Here is an 18,919-nt window from a genome sequence, read left to right on the forward strand (position 1 = left end):
AAGTATTGAGAATTAATTTCACCACTGTGATCAAGCTTATTTTGCATTCTTGCTCATTATCATCATTAAATACAAGAACTCACACAAGGTGTGTTTTTGTATCTGAGAAAGTTTGAGTCTTAAATTGAAATGAATCCACTATCTGTGTCTATATCTGCTCTTCATGTGAGTAAGTGCTAAACTGTCGAGAACGACAGTAATTTAGTGCGATTTAAGGCAGCAGATTCTGCATGCAATCTATCATATGCATGTTGCTTCAGTGGATGCAGTCATTTTTTACTGCAAATGATGAGGTAATTTGATTAAATGTACTGGATTTACGGCATTTTGGCAGTTAGAAATACATGCTCCGTTTTAATATAACTTTAAGGTAGAATTAAATGAACTACTCAGCATTTTGTTTGAGTACCCCCTCTTGTCTGGGGGTACATGTACCCCAGTTTGGGAACCACTGCTCTAGCCTACATCTCTGAGCGTCTTGAAACATCTGATTACTGTAGTGTCCTCCTCCGTTCTGCTCTATCATTGTGTCAATCTTCTGCAGTAGATCATTCACCTGCTCTCTGTTATTCTGATCTTTATTGTTGAAGACATGATATCTGCCTCCACACTGATCAACTAGATCTCTTAAATTATGGTTCTCCTCGATGAGTTCCACTACAGACTCTCCATCTACTTGATCTCCATGAGTGCAGAGAATAATGGAGCATTTTAACACCTCAGACCAGATTGTTTTTCAGCCATCTGAGGAATCTGCTGCTCTTGAGTGAACCTCATATTTACAGGAAGCACAATGAGAAAAACATGAGTTCCAGGATTGGATAAATAAACTCTTCTTGCCATCTCTGTTACAAACTGCTCAGGATTCATCTGTTTGCCAAATAATCCAGGAGTATCAACTACAGACACAGATCTGCCTGAAACAGTGACATGAGCATCTGAGGATTCACAGGTTACTGCATTCTTTCTCAATACAGATCTGAACACTTTCTGTCTCAGTATTGTGTTTCCAGCTGCACTCTTCCCAACACTAATTTTACCCAGAAGAACAATCCATCTGGATAAACGATTGGCAACTGGAATAAGTGGCGATATCATCACCACTCCCCTCACGGATCTCCTAAGCAGTAAGCCCAAGTCTCTGTCCTGGACTCCAGCTATCACCCACGCCTTTGACACGCTCAAGAACGCCTTCACCACCGCTCCCCTCCTGGTAAACCCAGATCAAGACAAGCCTTTTTTTGTGGAATTTGACACCTCCACCACCGGAGTGGGAGCGGTCCTTTCCCAGCAGCAGGAAATGCCTCCACCAACTCTCCGCCAGGTTGACCCCCAGGTTTGCTCTATGTCACCCGGACACAGCGCACTACCCTGATCGACACGTCTCACTCGTCACTGGGCAATGGCCACCCTGGGGTCAATGAGACCCTCTCATTTCTAAAACAATGCTTCTGATAGCTGAATATGGCAGCTGTAACAGTAATTTAATTTGTATTGTGTGAAGTTAAGTTATAGTTTTATTAAAAGGCTCATTAAGGTCAAACTGCAATCCTGACTTCTGGTCTCCTGTTTGTGCTATGGTAAGGTGTAATCTTTCGATTTCAATCTTTGTTTCCATATAGTACAAGGTGCCATATGAAATATTTCATTATTAAATGTACTTATATTTGAATTTCTCCACATTCTTCTCACCACTGATAATGGGCTTTGGAATAAATTATGTCAGTGTTCCATTTTCATTCATTTTAGATACATTGAGTGACAGAACACCCGGATTTGTCATGCTATTTACATATTTGGTATTGCTGGATTCACCACAACCCCACCTTTTCAACAAGTCATCATATGTGTTTCTATGATAATCCCTGGCTAGGCAAACACAAAGTAAATGAAAACATTCTGCATAGATATTCAATTTGTGCATGTCCGCTTATTTTAGGTATGTGTTTATATGTCCCTATTTATTCCATACATCAAAATATTCACATTCAGTCTTTTGTAGTAGGTAAATCAACTTCCTGACAAACATGTGAAGTTTCAAAGCTCTCAGAGCTTGTGTGATTGATCTGCACTAGTTTATATGCCTTAACTCCCATACGGACAGGCTATATTTTAGTCCTTTTTTGGTTTTGGGGTGTATAACAATATCTGTTAATTTAACAATCTTAGCAGTAAAATATGTTTAGCCAAGAATCCATTTCATAAATGGGACACCTTAGAGATGAGGAAAAACACTGTTGGGTTTAGTTCTACCTCCGGTAGGGGTATCTCAAAAACTAAAGAACTTTTTGACCATTTGTCACTAGCCTATAACACACTCTGTCAGATTGGATGATTGGTCGGGAGCTACACTGTAAAAACGACAACTCAAAATTGTTCACCTTACTAAGATTTTTGCATTCACTGACAATAAAATTGCTAGTTGAAACTTTAACTATCTGTTGTAAGCTACTTGAACTCACTTTCAGACGTTTCTGAGGAAAAGTTCATCTTATTTTATAAATTGAGTTGATTTTATTTTGAAATTGTAGTTGACACCCAGTTAGAGTGAGTTCAACTTATCTGCGCATGCTCATTTGAAATTTGTCATGGCAACCGGCTGCGACGGGGTTTCCAAGGATTTTCCCAGGAGCTCCCTGCAAAAGTTTGAAAGTTTGCGTCCGCCATCTTGTCACGATGCCAGCGGTAACTTTCTCTGACGTCTTTGTCGAAGAGAAACATTCCTAATTTCAAAGTTCAGAAAGTTCAGATAATTTGGCTTTTTCAGCTGGGGATTTACACATTTCTGTTCTTAGGCACTATACAACTGTTTATGCATTATTTGTAAGGTCTCAACAAGAGTCGGAAAGTAAAAAATAAAACTGCCCATATTATAGTATTGAAACCTGATGTATTTGCTTTGGGTTTAAGATTACTTGTTTACATTGTGGAATTGTAAAGATGTTTGTGCCAAAGTCGTTCAAATAAACATGCATAAATTAACTGGTTTACTGTCAGTGGATGATTTAATGTGGGGGGGGGGGGGGGGGGGTAATATAAACTCAAAATAGTAAGTTATGGGATGGTAATCTGAACTCAAAATAGTAAGCTTTTACAGACTTGAAAGTTCCAGTAACTTGAATTTAAAAAACTTAGTTGTCAGAACTTGAAAACTTAGCTGACGCAACTTAATAATTGTAGTTCTTCAAAACTTAAAAAATTAAGTTGATATCTTCAACTCAAATTCTGTGCAGTCGGTTGCCTTGAAAATTTGAGTTGAACTAACTTTTTCTTTTTTACAGTGTAGAAGTAAGTCATTTTTCATTTTAATGAACGCAGTTTCTGTGCTATGATGAAGCCTGAATCCTTTTTTTTTTTTTTTTTTGCAAAAACAAGCACAATTGAGGCGACACCACTTTTTCTAGTATTTTTGACATAAATGGAAGATTTGAAATGGGTCCGTAATGTGCTAATACATTTGGATCTAATTGTGGTTTCTTAATGAGGGGCTTAATGACTGCTAGCTTGAATGGTCATTCAAAGTCTATATCTGCTATTTACTTACCTGCATTGCTGTCTGTAACTGCTGTCTGTCCAATAAATACCACCTTGTATTCCTGTTGTCTCCGACCCTGTCCGTAACACAAAGGTTGTACATTTACAATTGTATTTCTGATGCTTTTGATTTTCTCCATTGAAAAAATCATAAAGTCATTGCCAGTAAACTCTAATTGAATATTCAGTTCAGGTGATGTCTTTACTTGTATTAGCATATTTAGGTGAACTGTCAAGAAACTAACATTTTCCCTCCTGATTCAGTATCATTATAAATCTAATCAAATCTAAAAGTGTAACGCATCTTCAAAAGAACAAGAAAGTTCTTGGTAATATCAAAATCTTTAATTTTTTTGAAAAAGAAAAATCAATTATAGGCAAATGAAGAAAAAACATGTTAAAGCTAATGAATTTAGGAACTAAAGTTAGAACGCCTCCACAAAGAGCGCGCATAGGCTAAGCTTCATTCCTGCTCGTTTGAATGTCAATCAGATTCACTCTTTCGTTTTCAAAACCTTCAAGGCGAACGTGAGTCATGGCGCACAGATCAGGTAAGATTTCACTTTAACCAGCTTTAATTAACCAAGCTTTAAATATCCACCATAATCTAACCTATTGTCTCTTAATAAATTATGTTCACTGGCTTGAAATTAGAAAACTCCGAAGGTAATTTAATAAAAATGTGTTTTTTACGTAAAGCGTTTTTAATTTCGTAATTAATTTCGTAAATAATTTCGCCTGTTACTGGCCTGGTAATGGCAATGAAAAGTCAGTTATTAGTCAGTTATAGGAAATGCTCATTTTCATTTTCTTTTTTTTTTTTAAGTGTTAGTGTTAGGTTGTATAGCCTATCGGAATAAATGTACATTAATGTACATTTATTCATTTGGCAGACGCTTTTATCCATAGTGACTTACAAGTGAGGAATACAACAAGCGAGTCGTCATGACGAGGCAAATAGACACAAGAAGTGCTCAAGAAGAAGAAGAAATTAAATCTGAAAAGTAGAAGCTGTATTATGGATGATTTACGCTGCATTATAGAATGATTTTGTGAAAGGTTCGCTACTAAAATGAAAGAAACTTCAAGTTGTATACATATGTTGTGTCATTATCTCATACAGTCAGTACCAGTGTGCTGCTGTTTTTCACTAGGTTTGTTACAGATAATGTCGGGTTTTTGGTTTTGTAATATTTAAGCCAGTAAAGTCGCTGTGTCCGCTCGTGTTTTCATCAGTTTGAGATAATTCGGTGCTGCAGCCTCGCACACACTGAAAGATCTCTCTCTCTCTCTCTCTCTCTCTCACTCACACACACACACACACACACACCTACACACACACACACACACACACACACACACATGCAGGGCCGGCCCGCGGCATAGGCAGTTGCCTAGGGCGCAAAATGACTGGGTGGCGTGCACGAAAGTTTTTTTTTTTTTTTTTCCCCGGAAGAGCGCCCTCTTGTGACCATCGTGCGCTCCTACATCCATATATTAAAGACCCTCTGTGGTGAAAATCAAGTTTTAATGTTGTTTATATGTCTATGTAGTGTTTTTAATATGCTTTAAGACAAACTATGTGCAAATTCAAAAGTCAGCACCATTGCTGAGTATTTTACGTTTAAAACTGCAGTAAACCAAAAACCCGCGGTTTAAAATCGGTGGTGTTTGTGATGTCACAGACTACCTTGTAACCAATCACAACAACGTGCCGGCAGGCTTTAGCATATCATTAACAATAGGCTTTGAGATGCGATTTTCCTGAACTTCAGCCGAGAGTAGGCGGCTGTAGTGAGGGGAGGAGTGAAAAAAGTGCAGGCAATATGAACAGTTCTCTCTTCTTGTAGTGGATCAGACACCTATGAAATCAAAGGCGGATATCGCAGGATTCACACTCGTGCGCTTTATTGCTGATAAACTGGATGTAATTTAAAGGGGTCATGCACTTCATTGGTTTATTGTTTTATAATGTTTCCTGGGGTGCACTTATAATGTTATATGCTTTTTACATCCAAAATTGTAATAATTTATAAATAAAAGGCATTTTTCCTACCCTGATTTTAGCCCTCTGGTTTGAACTCTCTGTTTTAAGGGGCATGTCTGCTGTGAGACTTCAGTGTAAACGCCCACTGCTGTGATTGGCTAACATCTTTGCATATTAAATAACTTATTACTCTCTCTTTTAGCGTGTTTTTATTATTACAGCTCTAAGGTTAACTAATCGTGAAATTGCATTACATTTAGATTGTGGCATGAAAGGTTGTAGAGATGAACTTTGTAGCCGATCACAGACATCTTGAGCGCATGAAAGCAGTGATCTCGTCATTGCAACACGGTTTCTGTACACTAACGAATGCTTTCATCTTCACTAACAGTGCAAAAGCGATATAACTAAAAGATTTGTTGAATAAAACGTGAGTTTTGCACATCAGTCACTGATAAACTTGCGCTGTTTGATTGACAGCTTCAGCGTGCGCTGCTCCAGCGATTGCAAAGGATCGCTTTGATCGCTTTGTTTATATAATTTAATCACCATGAAATAACAGATTATTTTCATCCTACTAAGAGAAACAACGCAAGGTGACGTTTAGTCACTGGTTTGATTTACTGACACACAGACAAAGAACATCTGACTGTACATCATTAATATCAAATCAGGCATAGAATGAACACAGTTACTGACATGTTGCGTTACTGTCGAGTCCAGGCACTGCACAATACTTTGTAATCATCAACGGCATGTTTATTGCTTGGTAGCTTGATCTGGTTTAGCACCACAAAGGCCTATGTTACTATTGCATGTCAAGTGTGGAGCGGTGGGCGGGGCTAAACAGGCAGTGATGAAGTAGACGTTGATCTTCTTCTGCGGAGGTGGTACTTGCTGCCCTTTGATGTCTATAGATCCCCACTTTGAAAATCCTGTCGTTTTCTGGGTCTGGTGTCAATTAAAGCTTTTATTGGACTAACAAGGATGTTTTCAGCTCTAAAACTTACAGGATATTCCTATATTATGATGACCTCTTATATATCAAAAGCTCAAGGAAAATTTGATTTCTCAGTTTTTCACCCCTTTAAATTCTGTTGCTTTTATATGAAAATAAACATAATGAACAATACACGCAAAGTACTTGTTATTTATTTCCTTTTGAAAGCTGTGTGTATCAATCATTTTTACTTTAAAGGATTAGTCCACTTTTAAATAAACTTTTCCTGATAATTTACTCACCCTCCATGTCATCCCAGCTTTGAAGCTGCACTTAAACTGTTATTTTGACCTTCAACCGTTTGGAGGCCATTGAAGTCCACTATAAGGAGAAAAAAACTTATATTCTTTTGTAAATAAAGCAAACCTCTATGCCACCAGGGGACGTAACATAAATTGGGCTCATCCGGGATAATTATAATTAATAATAATTATGTTACATCCCCTGGTGGCATAGAGTTATGAGGAAGACACACATAATAAAATTTAAACACAACCTATAATCATGGAGTACTGTAGGTGAGTGACACAAGGACAATCAACGTAACAAAAAGTGGTTCGCTTTATTTACAAAAGAATATAAGTTTACACAAATGGAAACACCAACCAAATATCCCTATTTACAGCTAAATACAAAGCAAAGAAATTAAAATAAATTGAAACAAGCCATGGAGAAAAGAAAATGAGCGGCAGTAAACAAACGAAAAGAACAAAACCAAAACTTTCACTAACTAATTCCCCGCCCTCTAAACTAAAAACAAAGCCAGAAAATAAAGAAATCTTCAGCGTTCACGCCATAACTAAAGCTTCACTATCTATTAAACAAAACTTACACAAGGTTGTACCTGCTCCTTCCCTAATGTGTCTAAACAGAGTCAGTACTGCATGTTTGAAAGATGTAAGTCACGTGACATACTTTTCTTTTCTTTATCTCCGGGCTGATGAAGTTTTCAGTTCAGATAAGACATTCTCTGTATCAAACACTCAAGAAAGCAAGCAAGCAAGCAAGTGAATCACCACTAAATAACAGCATTGAACAAATGGCACAGCCAACGAATGACCAATCACAGTACCTAAAACAGAAACAGTGGAAAAACATAAAACCAATAACAAAGGGGAGAAAAAACACCATTAACAAAAGGGGAGGAGGCAACAATCTGAACACGTAACAGCAGTGTAACAGCAGTAATATCCTTTGACATCTCAGGGGGACTGAATCAAGATCTTTGGCATTGATCAATGGAATCAGTGGTTTATGGTCGGTTTTCAGGATGCAACTTTCCAATCCATACAGGAGCCGTGAGAATTTTTCACAGGACCACACAGCCGCCAGGCACTCCTTTTTGATCTGGGCTTACCTTTTTTCAGCATCGGTCAACACCCTGGAACAGTAGGCCACTGGTTTCAGCTGTCCGTCATGGTCCTGCAGCAAAATGCCCCCCAGACCGCATCTGCGCTGACGACTGTGGGCTTTGAGACATCATAGAATGCTAGTACAGGAGCGTCTGTGAATTTTTTTTTTTTACACGCTTTACATTTTCAAAGGCCTCCTCTTGCACAGATCCCCAGTACCATACTGCAGCTTTCTTCAACAGCTCGTTGAAAGGTCTAATAACCTCAGAGAGATGAGGAACATACCTGCCCCGGTAATGAATCATTCCTAGCATTCCCCTTAGTCCTGAGATGTTCTTCGGCTTTTCAAGATGTGTGACAGCTTTGATTTTGGCTGTGTCCGGGCGTATGCCCTCCTTGTCTTTGACATGTCCCAGGTACCTGAGCTGACTCTGCCATAACAGGCACTTTTCCTTGTTCAGCTTTAGACCAGCCCGGTCAATGGCTTCCAGAGCCCTCTGCAGTCGCTGCTTGTGTTCCCCTGGAGTGTTGCTAAATACTAAGATATCGTCCATGAAAACTGAAACTCCTTCCAGGTCTTTGAGGATTGCCGACATTTCCTATTGGAAGTTTTCGGGTGTGCTGGTGATCCTTAATGGTAGCCTGCGGAAAAATATCTTCCAAAAGGAGTAATGAATGTTGTTAGTTTAGCACAGTCTATATACAGTGGCAGCTGCCAGAAGCCACTAGCTGCATTGTGAAAAAACTTGGGCATGTGCTAGTCTAGGAAGGATGTCATCAACCGTTGGCAGCACAAATTTCTCTCTTTTTACAGCTTTATTTTGTATGTTTTAGATCAACACAAATTCTTCTTTGGAACAGCCACCATAGGGGCACAGCACTCAGTAGGCTCAGTGATCTCCTCAATGACACCACATTGTACCATTCTCTCTAGCTCTGCCTTGACCTTTGAAAGCAAGGTCACGGACACCTGTCTTGCAGTGTGCACACTGTATGGTACAGCATCTTCTTTCAGGCAGATTTTAATGGGTTTTGTCTTTACTAGTCCCAGTTCAGAAAAAGAAATGGGTTGAAGTTCTTCCAGGATCTTAACTAAACCCATTGCACTTGCTGTAACTCAAACTAGGAGATTGTTTACATGGGGACCAGTCACCACAAATGCTTCAAAACTATACTGCTTATCTTTAAAGGTAGTCTTAGCTCTGATCTGTCCTCTGCAGTGCAATGTACCCTTGAGCTCTCAAGTTTCACATTAACTTTAAGTTGTGGCTTGTACTTCAAAACAGGGAAGGTTTTATCAGAATTGACACTTACATCTGCACCTGTATCAATTCTAAAGTCTATGGTTGTGCCATGAATTGGGAGTGTGACCATCCATGCTCCACTTTTGTCTTCAACGTGACTTAACTCACCCAGGAAATGCGTTAAGTTGCTGCCCTTTTGTGATTTGCTGACATTATGTATTTCTTGGGTTCTACAAACTGCAGCGAAATAACCTTTTTTCCTGCATTTGCAGCACTCAGTACTTTTTTCTGGACAAATTTCCCCTTTTCCATTATTTCTTCCACATCTTTTGCATTTCCACTCAATTACGTGCTCCGTCTGATTTCGTTTTGAGCCACGGTGCTGTCTGCCTCTCTTTTTTCCTGATAATTTACTCACCCTCATGTCACCCAAGATGTCCATGTCCTTCTTTCTTCAGTCAAAAAGAAATGAAGGTTTTTGATGAAAACATTCCAGGATTATTCTCCTATTAGTGGACTTAAATTGGACTTACAGTTTCAATGCAGCTTCAAAGGGCTTTAAACGATACCAGACGAGGAATAATGGTCTTATCTAACAAAACGATCATTCATTTTCACCAAAAAAAAAGAAAAAAAAAGAAAATGCATATGCTTTATAAACACAAAAGTGCTTCCGCCAGACTTCCTAGTGCCTACCGTATTCTTCAAAAAGCTTACATATGTCCTACGCCATTCCCTATAAGTTGTGGAAAAAACGGCCATAAATTATCAGTTGGTTTGTATTATGAGTGTTGATGTCTAAGTGTTTCTCAACTTTCAAATAGTTTTGGACACTTACACAAATCACTTAAGTGTTACAGATGAAGTTTATCAAATTGGTTAACCCTCTACCGCATAGTGTTGCCATATGGCAACATACTCTTTGTGTTCATTTCCTTGCCACTGTCTCTTTAAGAGAACATTCTCGGTTTTTGGTAAGAGAAGACCTTAGTTTAGCCAATGATGTGCTTTGGTTAAGTCACATGACATGCAATTTTTTTCTGTGGCGCGATTTGACAGACTGCCGTCTCTTGTCGGTAGTTGCTGAAAGCAAACTAAAACGTCAGTAACAAACAAGGACCCGCCCATGTCACATTCACAAAAAAATCGTTAACATCATCTCAGGTAAGTTATGATATATTCACCATTCGAGAAAGTTATGAAATTAGTTTTTGGTAAATCGATAAAATGTCTGTGTTGCCATATGGCAACACTGTGCAGTAATAGAATGACATTATTATAATAGGTTAGCTGGCTAGCAAAGGTCAGCTGCAGTCTGTTAAGCTGTAACAATAACAACATTAATGTTAGTGATATAATGTTGATATCGTATGTTAAGGACTGCCATGGCATTTGTGGACTTGGAACAGGACTTGGAACAGGAACTTCAGGAAAGCATCCAGGAAAACATTGGTTACCCCACTTCAGGACATGACCCGATCATCTCCTGGTGGACAGGACATGTTGCTCTAACCATGGGTGCCCCAGAATCACGTCAGATGTTAAATCCTCCAGAACCAGCAGATGGATCTCTTCATGATGTAGAACACCAATTTGCAGTTTTAGAGGTCCCACCATTTAACATACTTGACGGAGAGGACGTCCCGTTACTGAGTGGATCTGGTAGATTTTCGGCGTAACTGTAGTCTTGAGGTTGAGCTAGCGACAGAGGGCTCTGGAGATGAAGTTTCCAGCTGACCCAGAGTCGATGAAGGCATTAACTGGAAAACAAACAGCAGCAGCAGTAAGGTTGGCAACAATAGTGAGTGGATTTTTATGATTCAACAAAGGCAGGATGACACTCACCGTAGCTCGTACTGGAAGACTGGGGCAATCAGCTCTGAAATGCCCAGGACGACAACAATATAAACATAGACTCTGGGTCAGCCTCCTCTGTCACTTGCTGGCTGGTTCTGGGGAGCTGACGGATTCGGGCTGGCGGAGGAAGGATGGAAAAAGCTGCTGGTTTTGGTGCTCTTCAATGCACAGCTGCATACGAGTGGCGAACCTTATTGAGAGTTGGATGAACTTCTCGAGCCCAATGGTATCCTTGTATGCAGCGAGATGCAACCGCACACGTGGATCCAAACCGTGATGATACCAGGTAATGAGGGCTTGTTCGTTCCAACCACTCACTGCTGCTAGGGTTCTGAACTGTAGGGCATAATCAGAAACAGATAATGAACCTTGTTTTAAATTACATCTCTCACCAATTGACCTCTCTCCCTCTAACCTTAGTCTCTCACCAATTGACGAGTCCCATGCTGGTTTTCCAAAAAAAATTTTTGAAATGGTTAATGAAACTTGATAGTGATTGCACAACAGGACTATTCTGAGTCCAGAGTGGTTCAGCACAGCGGAGCGCTTTGTTGAATTATGAAGGCGGCTTTAGCTCTATCGTCAGGATATACATGCGGTTGCATCTCCAAAACCAGTGAACATTGTAGGATGAAACCATTGCAATCCTCCACCAAACCAGAGAAGGGCGCCAGTTTGGCCATGGGACTGGCGATCACAGACGGCGAAGAAGCTGCAGCGGGGAATGCAGAAGTGCACGCTGGTGGTGCTGGCGTGGATGTACTGGTGAGAGTGCGGCGAAGTGCTGTTACCAGGTCTTGGAAAGGATCTGAAGTGCTCATCGTGGCTGTTCAGACGATGATGGTCCGGTCTTCTGTTACAGTACAGAGGGGATCGGAGACACAGGTAAAGGTTAATGATGTTTATTGAAACAACCAGAGCAGTGCAGGTGAGTGAAGCCAGATAGAGTTCATGATCGTAGGTGACTGGAATATTGATACTTGTTTCTTCTAGGATTCTTGGATGGAGGATGATCTTGGGAGCTGAAGACACACAGAGACACTCACGGAAGACAGGAGAACACAGAGGATCTAGGAGACAGGTAAGAAGTCATTCGAGGAGTCTGTAAGGTAAGCATTCAGGTAAGTATGCGTTAACGAGACCAGACAATGGCTGCGTCCGAAAACATAGGTAGCTGTCTTGCTGCCTCGCTGTCTTATAAGAGAATGACTTGTACGGCAGCATTTGTGCATGAAGGTACCTTACGAAACTGATTTCGGACAGACTTCTGAGGCAGCGTAACAGTTTAATGATCTACAGCAATATAGCGCAAGCTTTGGTGAGAACTAAATAAATATTTAATTACTACAGTAGTAATTTCTCGATAGAAATGATATCAAAATTGAAATATGTTGATCAAAATCGTACATTTATACACAAACTGAGCAGCAAACGCAACCTTCGGACGCCATCTTTATTTTTCTAGCTCAACTGTCACAGAATGGAAAGCACAGGATTGTGGGATATCAAAGGCAGCTAAGGATACATCTATGCTTCCTTCAAAAATCGATCTGAGGAAGGTATCTCATGAGACAGGAAGTGAAGCTAACATTGGATTCGGACGTGCCTTGATGCCTTCCTACCTTGAAATGTGTCCTCGGAAGGCAGCATTTTCCAGTTTTCGGACGCAGCCAATGACTGAGTGGCTATAAGTGTCTTTTCTAGTGCTGCTGATTGGGATGGTGATGAATGTCAGGTGTGCGTGATCAGTACTCTGGTGAGGGAGTGCGATGTGATTGGGTGAGTGATGAGCCTGGCGTGTCTGTGACAATGAGGGACAAGTTTACAGATTATGTCGTGTTTAGGCTTAAAATCATGAATTGGTGCTTCTACATCAGTGTTATTCATCTATCATTTCCCTCTGATTTTTGGGATAACTTATGGGTAGGGTTAGGTTTAGGGGTAGGAATAGGGTTAAGACTAAATTTTCAGACTAGAATGTTGTTCCAGGATCAACAAAATATGTTGACCCAGGAACGCATCTAACTCAGCAAAATCAGGACGTAGAATTGTAGAATTAATCCCAGTCCATGATAACTGTCAAATAGCAGTTGATAAAGATCAGTCCAGACCGACCACCACAACAAGAGGAAATTCCTGAAGAGTAAGGCACATTAGATGAGTGAAGTCACGACCGGAAAATCCATTAAACAAGGGTTTCAGACCATCCGAAGATCCAACGGAACAACTGGGCAGATAACAAAAGAAACACCAAACGACAAGACTGAAAACTGGTTAACAACAAAAAGGTACATGAATTGTACGGGAAACAAAATGCACTGGCAAAGAAAAGAAAGAAAACAGGAGATTAAATAGCGAGCCATAATAAACAGTTATAAAGTTATAAACACAGTTATAACAGTTATAAACAGTTATAACATAATAAACATAATAAAAATAATAAACAGCTGCGATATAGTGCAAGTGGCCACACTGATTGCAAAGTGAGATCAGCTGAGAGCGACCGCCACATGCAGTAAGAAAAACAAAAACAAAGTTACGCAAGAGAAAACGGACAGATCAAACCCGAGTCCTGACACTCCCAATAATCCCCATCCATTGAATTGCCTCTATCACTCTCTCTGCTCTCCACATATAGCTGGTGTGTGGTGAGCGCACTGGCGGCGTTGTACTGTGGCTGCTGTCGCATCATCCGAGTTGATGCTGCACACTGGTTGTGGTTGAGGAGAGACCCCTGATAAGATTTTAAAGTGCTATATAAATGCTTCATTCATTCATTCATTCATTTATTTATCCAAGCAATCTAAAATGGGCTTTTAGACATTCTCATGTTTAAAAGGCAAGAGTATTTGGGTGTCATCAGCATGCCGAAAATAAGACATTCTATACTTCTACTCCACTCACCTATGGAGGAATCAGCTATAAGCAGTTCTACAAAAAGCAGCAATGTTGTTGTTTTTTGTAGCTATCTAAATATGTTCTAATAATAAATTTGGTGGTTGTTGTTTAAGGTGTCACCAGAAAACAGAAGCTGAACTTGATGTTGTGTGGAAGTGATGAAAAACTGAAGATGTCTGTATCTAAACTTATAAGAGAGAAGAAACACATGGAGCTTCATGGACGTCTGATCAGTCTGGTGAATCTTCCAGCTCTCAATCAGCTCTCAGAGGAGGAAGTGATGTGTCAGACCTTCAACTGTGTGTCTCTCTGTGATCCTGGAGTTCATGTTTTCCTCCTCATTGTTCCTGATGGCCCACTTAATAATGAAGACGAAGCAGAAATGAAGAAGGTCCAAAAGATATTCAGCTCAAGATTCAACAAACACATGATGATCCTCATAATCCAAGAGAAGGGCATGATTAGTAATCTGATTATTAAAACCAGTCCATTTCATTCTTCAGCTGCTGAGACAGAGACATCTCTTCAGACATTTGGAGGTCATTGTTTTGTTCTGGAGAACATCTCACAGGTTCCAGATCTACTGCAGGATATGGAGAATATGGTACAGGAGAACAAAGGAAGTTCCTACACAACATTCATGTACCTTCAGGATCAAATTGAGCTGGAGAGAAACAAACACAGAGCTGAAATAGAGGAACTGAGAAGTGCAATGGAAAAAACAAAAACAGCTGGTATGTTCAAAAGTTTGTTATATATAAACTGTCAATAACACAGTTTCATAAATAATTTCACAATGCAACTACCTGAATTATGTTTAAGTTATGCCCATTATAGCATATTATATTAATCAGTAAGTACACTGCAGTGTTTGTTCTTGTAATTATTAAAAGTGTTTTCAATTATGAGGCATATTTCTGATTTGTTCATAATCCAAATTTATAATGGCAGAAAAAAATTCCTTTTGATATGACATGTGAAGATGCTTTGTAGTGAAATTGTTTTTGAAGAATATCACTGCAATAGTTGTTTCATCTTTGCTCTTGGCAGCTGAAACAGAAAGTGATGTTGGTGTGAGGATTGTTTTGCTGGGAAAGACGGGTGTTGGGAAGAGTGCAACAGGAAACACCATACTGAAAAAAACAGCTTTTAAATCAAAACTGACTTCAAAGTCAGTGACCCAAGAGTGTCAGAAAGAAACGACAGAGTTCGACAGAAGACAGATAACTGTGATCGACACTCCAGGACTGTTTGATACTGGAGTTGATAATGTTGAGATCAGGAAGGAGATTGTGAAGTGTGTCTTAATGGCGGCACCTGGACCACATGTGTTTTTGCTGGTGATTCAACTGGGACGATTCACTCAAGAGGAGAAAGATGCTGTGAAGATGATCCAGGAGATGTTTGGTGATCAATCCAGAATGTACACCATGGTGCTTTTCACCAGAGGAGATCAACTGAGAGGAACAATAATTCAAGATTTTATTGAAGGTGACGATAACTTACAATACCTCATCCATCAGTGTGGAAACAGATACCATGTGTTCAATAATGAGACAAAAGTTCGAAAACAGGTTTCTGAGCTGCTGGATAAGATTGACTGTATGGTGGCAGTAAATGGAGGGAGTTTCTACACCAATGACATGTTCCAGCAGGTGGAGAAAAACATCAAAGAGGAACAAGAGAGAATCATGAAAGAGAAAGAAGAAGAGATCAAGAGAAAAGAAGAGCAGCTGAAAACCAAATATGAAGCTGAAATAGAACAAATGAAGAAAGAAAAGGAGAGAGAAAGACAAGAGATGCAGAATGAACTGAGAAAAAGTGAAGAGGAATTTAAAAAGAAAGAAGAGGAGATCAAGAAAGAAACAGATGAGAATGTACGAAAAGAGCTGCAGAGAAAACTGGAGGAGCAGCAGAAACTTTTTGAAGAGGAGAATAAAAGAAAAGAAAAATCTCTAGGAGAACAACAACAGAACTTCATAAAACACCTGGAAGAAAAACATGAGAAAGAAAAACAAAAATACCAGGAGAAATTTCAACTTGAAACTAGAGAACAAGCAGAGCGTGAATATAATGAAAAACTTGAGAGAGAAGTAGCTAAAGCTTTAGAGAAAAAACTAACAAACAGAGTAAAGTATGCTTCTGAGTGGGATAACCAAGTTCCTGTTCTTGGAGCAGCTGTTGGAGCAGCGTATGGTGGTGTTCAAGACATGGTGGGTTGGATTTTTGGCTAATTCTCCAGTTCTGTGTGTATTATATTGGTTTTCTTGAAGTTTGAGTTTAGAAATGTTTCATTTTACTTTTACGTTCATTTTTATTTTATCTTTATTTCTTTATGGATTCCAGACCTCTGGTTCTTAGTACAACCTGAATATTACATTTACAAAATTCTCAGATAATTCATTTCCAAATTAAAGATGATTTTCTCCTTTAATATGATGACAAAAACATGATACTGGATAAGAAATAGCTTATCTTAAGAAAAGAAAGAAATATCATGATTATTTAGTGTTGCATTTGTATCTATTTTATCGGATTTTCATCAGAGTTTGTTGTACTGTGGTTTACTTTCAGCTACTTTGTAGTTATCACTGGACAAATATGCTTTGCATAACTGATAAAATAATTATTTTTATTATAACATTATTTACAAAGGATCTCTGTGTACTGACTAATGTCACTCATGGAAGTTAAGAGAAAATATTCAGTGGTTGAAAGAATACTATACAAATGCAAATCTGAACAAATTATAAAGAATATAAATGTATAGATGCCGTCTCTGAGAGAGAGACAGAGAAATATCATACAAACTTTAAAATATTTAAATAGACATATCAAGGAGTAGAAAATGTTTATGTATATTAGCCTGCTCTTGACAGAGCGCTGCATGGTTTTGTTTCTGAGATGTGCAGAGATGCGACGCAGATGATGTGTGAGCTTGCTGTGCTTATATTGTACAAGGTATAAATAATTAAAAAATATCAAAAATCAAATATATCAAGATAAATCAAATATTTAGCCTACAGAATAGTAGAACATGTATGATGTAGTATTTCAGTATTTTATTCCTGCATGCTCTGATTTCTGAGAGACACTCTGAGAGGAAACAGCACAAACTTGGCTGTTTGATTTGCGCTCATTTTTTATTCATAAAGTTGACACTCATTCACATCACACACTCATTATTAGATGTTTATGTTTAATATCACACTATGATCCTATGGCTCACCTGTTGTCAGCAAACACGAGGAATGACTGTCTGCCTCAGATGAATATTATTCAGCAGAATTATTAGTTGTTTGTTTTGAAGCCATTATCCGTGTCTTTGAAAACAAGTTATTAAGCTCTGTAACAAAACTATATGTATGTCATGAGTGTGACGGAAATAAATCCTTATAAAGAATATAACTTTTAATCATCCAAATGCAGTCTTGCGTCTTTCATACTACAGCATTAACTCTTTTGTCAGTTATCTATTGTCAGCATAATAGACACGAGTGTTTACTGCACACAGCTGTGGTCAGAAAGTGAATAGAAAAGTAAAGGTCATCTAGTGAGGGGTCAGAGGTTCAGTTCATTGTCATCAGATGGACAGATGATTATTAGAGAAGAGATTCGTCTAAGGCCTGATTTCACAGACTGGCCTTAGATCAAGCCAGACATAGCTTAAAAACATTTCTGAAAGGGGCACGTTTTTGTTCAAGGTGAGATCATCAAAGATTCATGGCTTGTGGAGCTGAAACTTGTAATACCTGCAACTGAATATGATCTAAAACATTTTAAAATCAGATATATCCATCAAAGTGAACTATTAGGATCCATTTAATTGTTGAAAGTAGCACAAGCACCTTAAATATTTCAGAAATAGAACTTGCTTTAAGTATAATTATGCTCTTTTTCATAGTCTTGTTTTCCATTTGTTTGCTCATTGTCTGCTCTTTGTGACAAACTACCTGATTAAATTTTAAATGTCAAACTTAAAACAGCTGCATTTGTTTAATTTTATTAACAAGACTAGTTTCCTGGAAAATATTAAAGCACTATAGAAATAAAGGTGACGCTATCGTTGACATTGGTAAATGAATTGAACACTCGTTCTCAACATCACTGTACACACAACACACATGAACAGTAATTGAGCTTGATAGCTAGCAGGTTATGCCATATATGTTGAGGAAATAATAATGCAGGATGAAGTTTGTGTCCTCGTCCATTCTCGCAAGATCAATATCTGAAAGGATACAGGTCTGTCTGCTGAGATGACATCTTCTTATATGTTCGACCGAAGAAAGAAACTCATACTCAGCTGTAATGTTTAGTGCATTACATGTTTGCAGTAATATACTGTAAAGCAGGTTACAGTAAATAATGATAAATTACAGCTGCTAGTTTTTAAGTTTATAATGGTGAAAAAAATTTTTCAACTGATTTTTCACTTTAGGCAAATAACCTTTTGTCACGGAAAGAATGACAGATGCAATTGCAAGTTAATGTCTTTATTAGAGCTTCACACACAGGTAGAAAGTCAGCGAATGATGTTGACAACAGGAGAGTGGTGACGCAGGGACTTCGATGGGCAGCGGGAATCCGGTGGTGAGGTGAGTGGGTGCCGTGAGTCCGTGAGTAAATCCAATGTGAGAGTCCAACGAAGAACAGAAACAGGAACAACGACGAGATAATCCACTCCGGGGAACAAACAAACACGAGAGAGCACAGGACACACACCAGGATTCCAAACAACGATTTGACAAACACGAGACGAAAGACAAGGCGTTAAATAGGCATATGGGAATTGCACACAGCTGCCGCTGATCAACAATCAGCGGAGACGCCCATACGAAACAATCAACAGACACACCCACACAAACACACAGACACCAGAATGAGACAGCGGATTCATCAACCGTGACACCTTTCACAACGCCATGTAAAATTATATAAATGATCTTAAAAGCTGTTAGCCAGTGCACATACTGAATGAGAGTTTCATCTTATCCAGTGTGAACATTAGATTTTGTCTGACAGTTTGCTGCCATTTACCACAAAT

The 18,919-nt window shown here is 39.0% G+C and overlaps 1 protein-coding gene across 1 annotated transcript; it reads left to right on the plus strand.

The window, feature by feature from the left end:
- The first annotated feature begins 3,489 nt into the window (after positions 1–3,489).
- LOC125246974 (immune-associated nucleotide-binding protein 9-like) lies at positions 3,490–17,290 on the plus strand. The gene is made up of 3 exons (XM_048158135.1): positions 3,490–4,085; positions 13,986–14,606; positions 14,923–17,290. Exons 1-3 carry the CDS (start codon positions 4,070–4,072, stop codon positions 16,104–16,106), a joined length of 1,821 nt encoding a protein of 606 aa, XP_048014092.1. The 5' UTR covers positions 3,490–4,069; the 3' UTR covers positions 16,107–17,290.
- Positions 17,291–18,919: the final 1,629 nt, after the last annotated feature.

This window comes from Megalobrama amblycephala, linkage group LG15 (assembly GCF_018812025.1).
Source record: "Megalobrama amblycephala isolate DHTTF-2021 linkage group LG15, ASM1881202v1, whole genome shotgun sequence".
Classification (NCBI taxonomy): Eukaryota; Metazoa; Chordata; class Actinopteri; order Cypriniformes; family Xenocyprididae; genus Megalobrama; species Megalobrama amblycephala.

Bases quoted from the DNA above. Each gene is read 5' to 3' on its own strand.
- LOC125246974 (XM_048158135.1), top strand. The intron at 14,607-14,922 runs GTATGTTCAAAA...TGCTCTTGGCAG, and splicing joins GGAAAAAACAAAAACAGCTG to CTGAAACAGAAAGTGATGTT.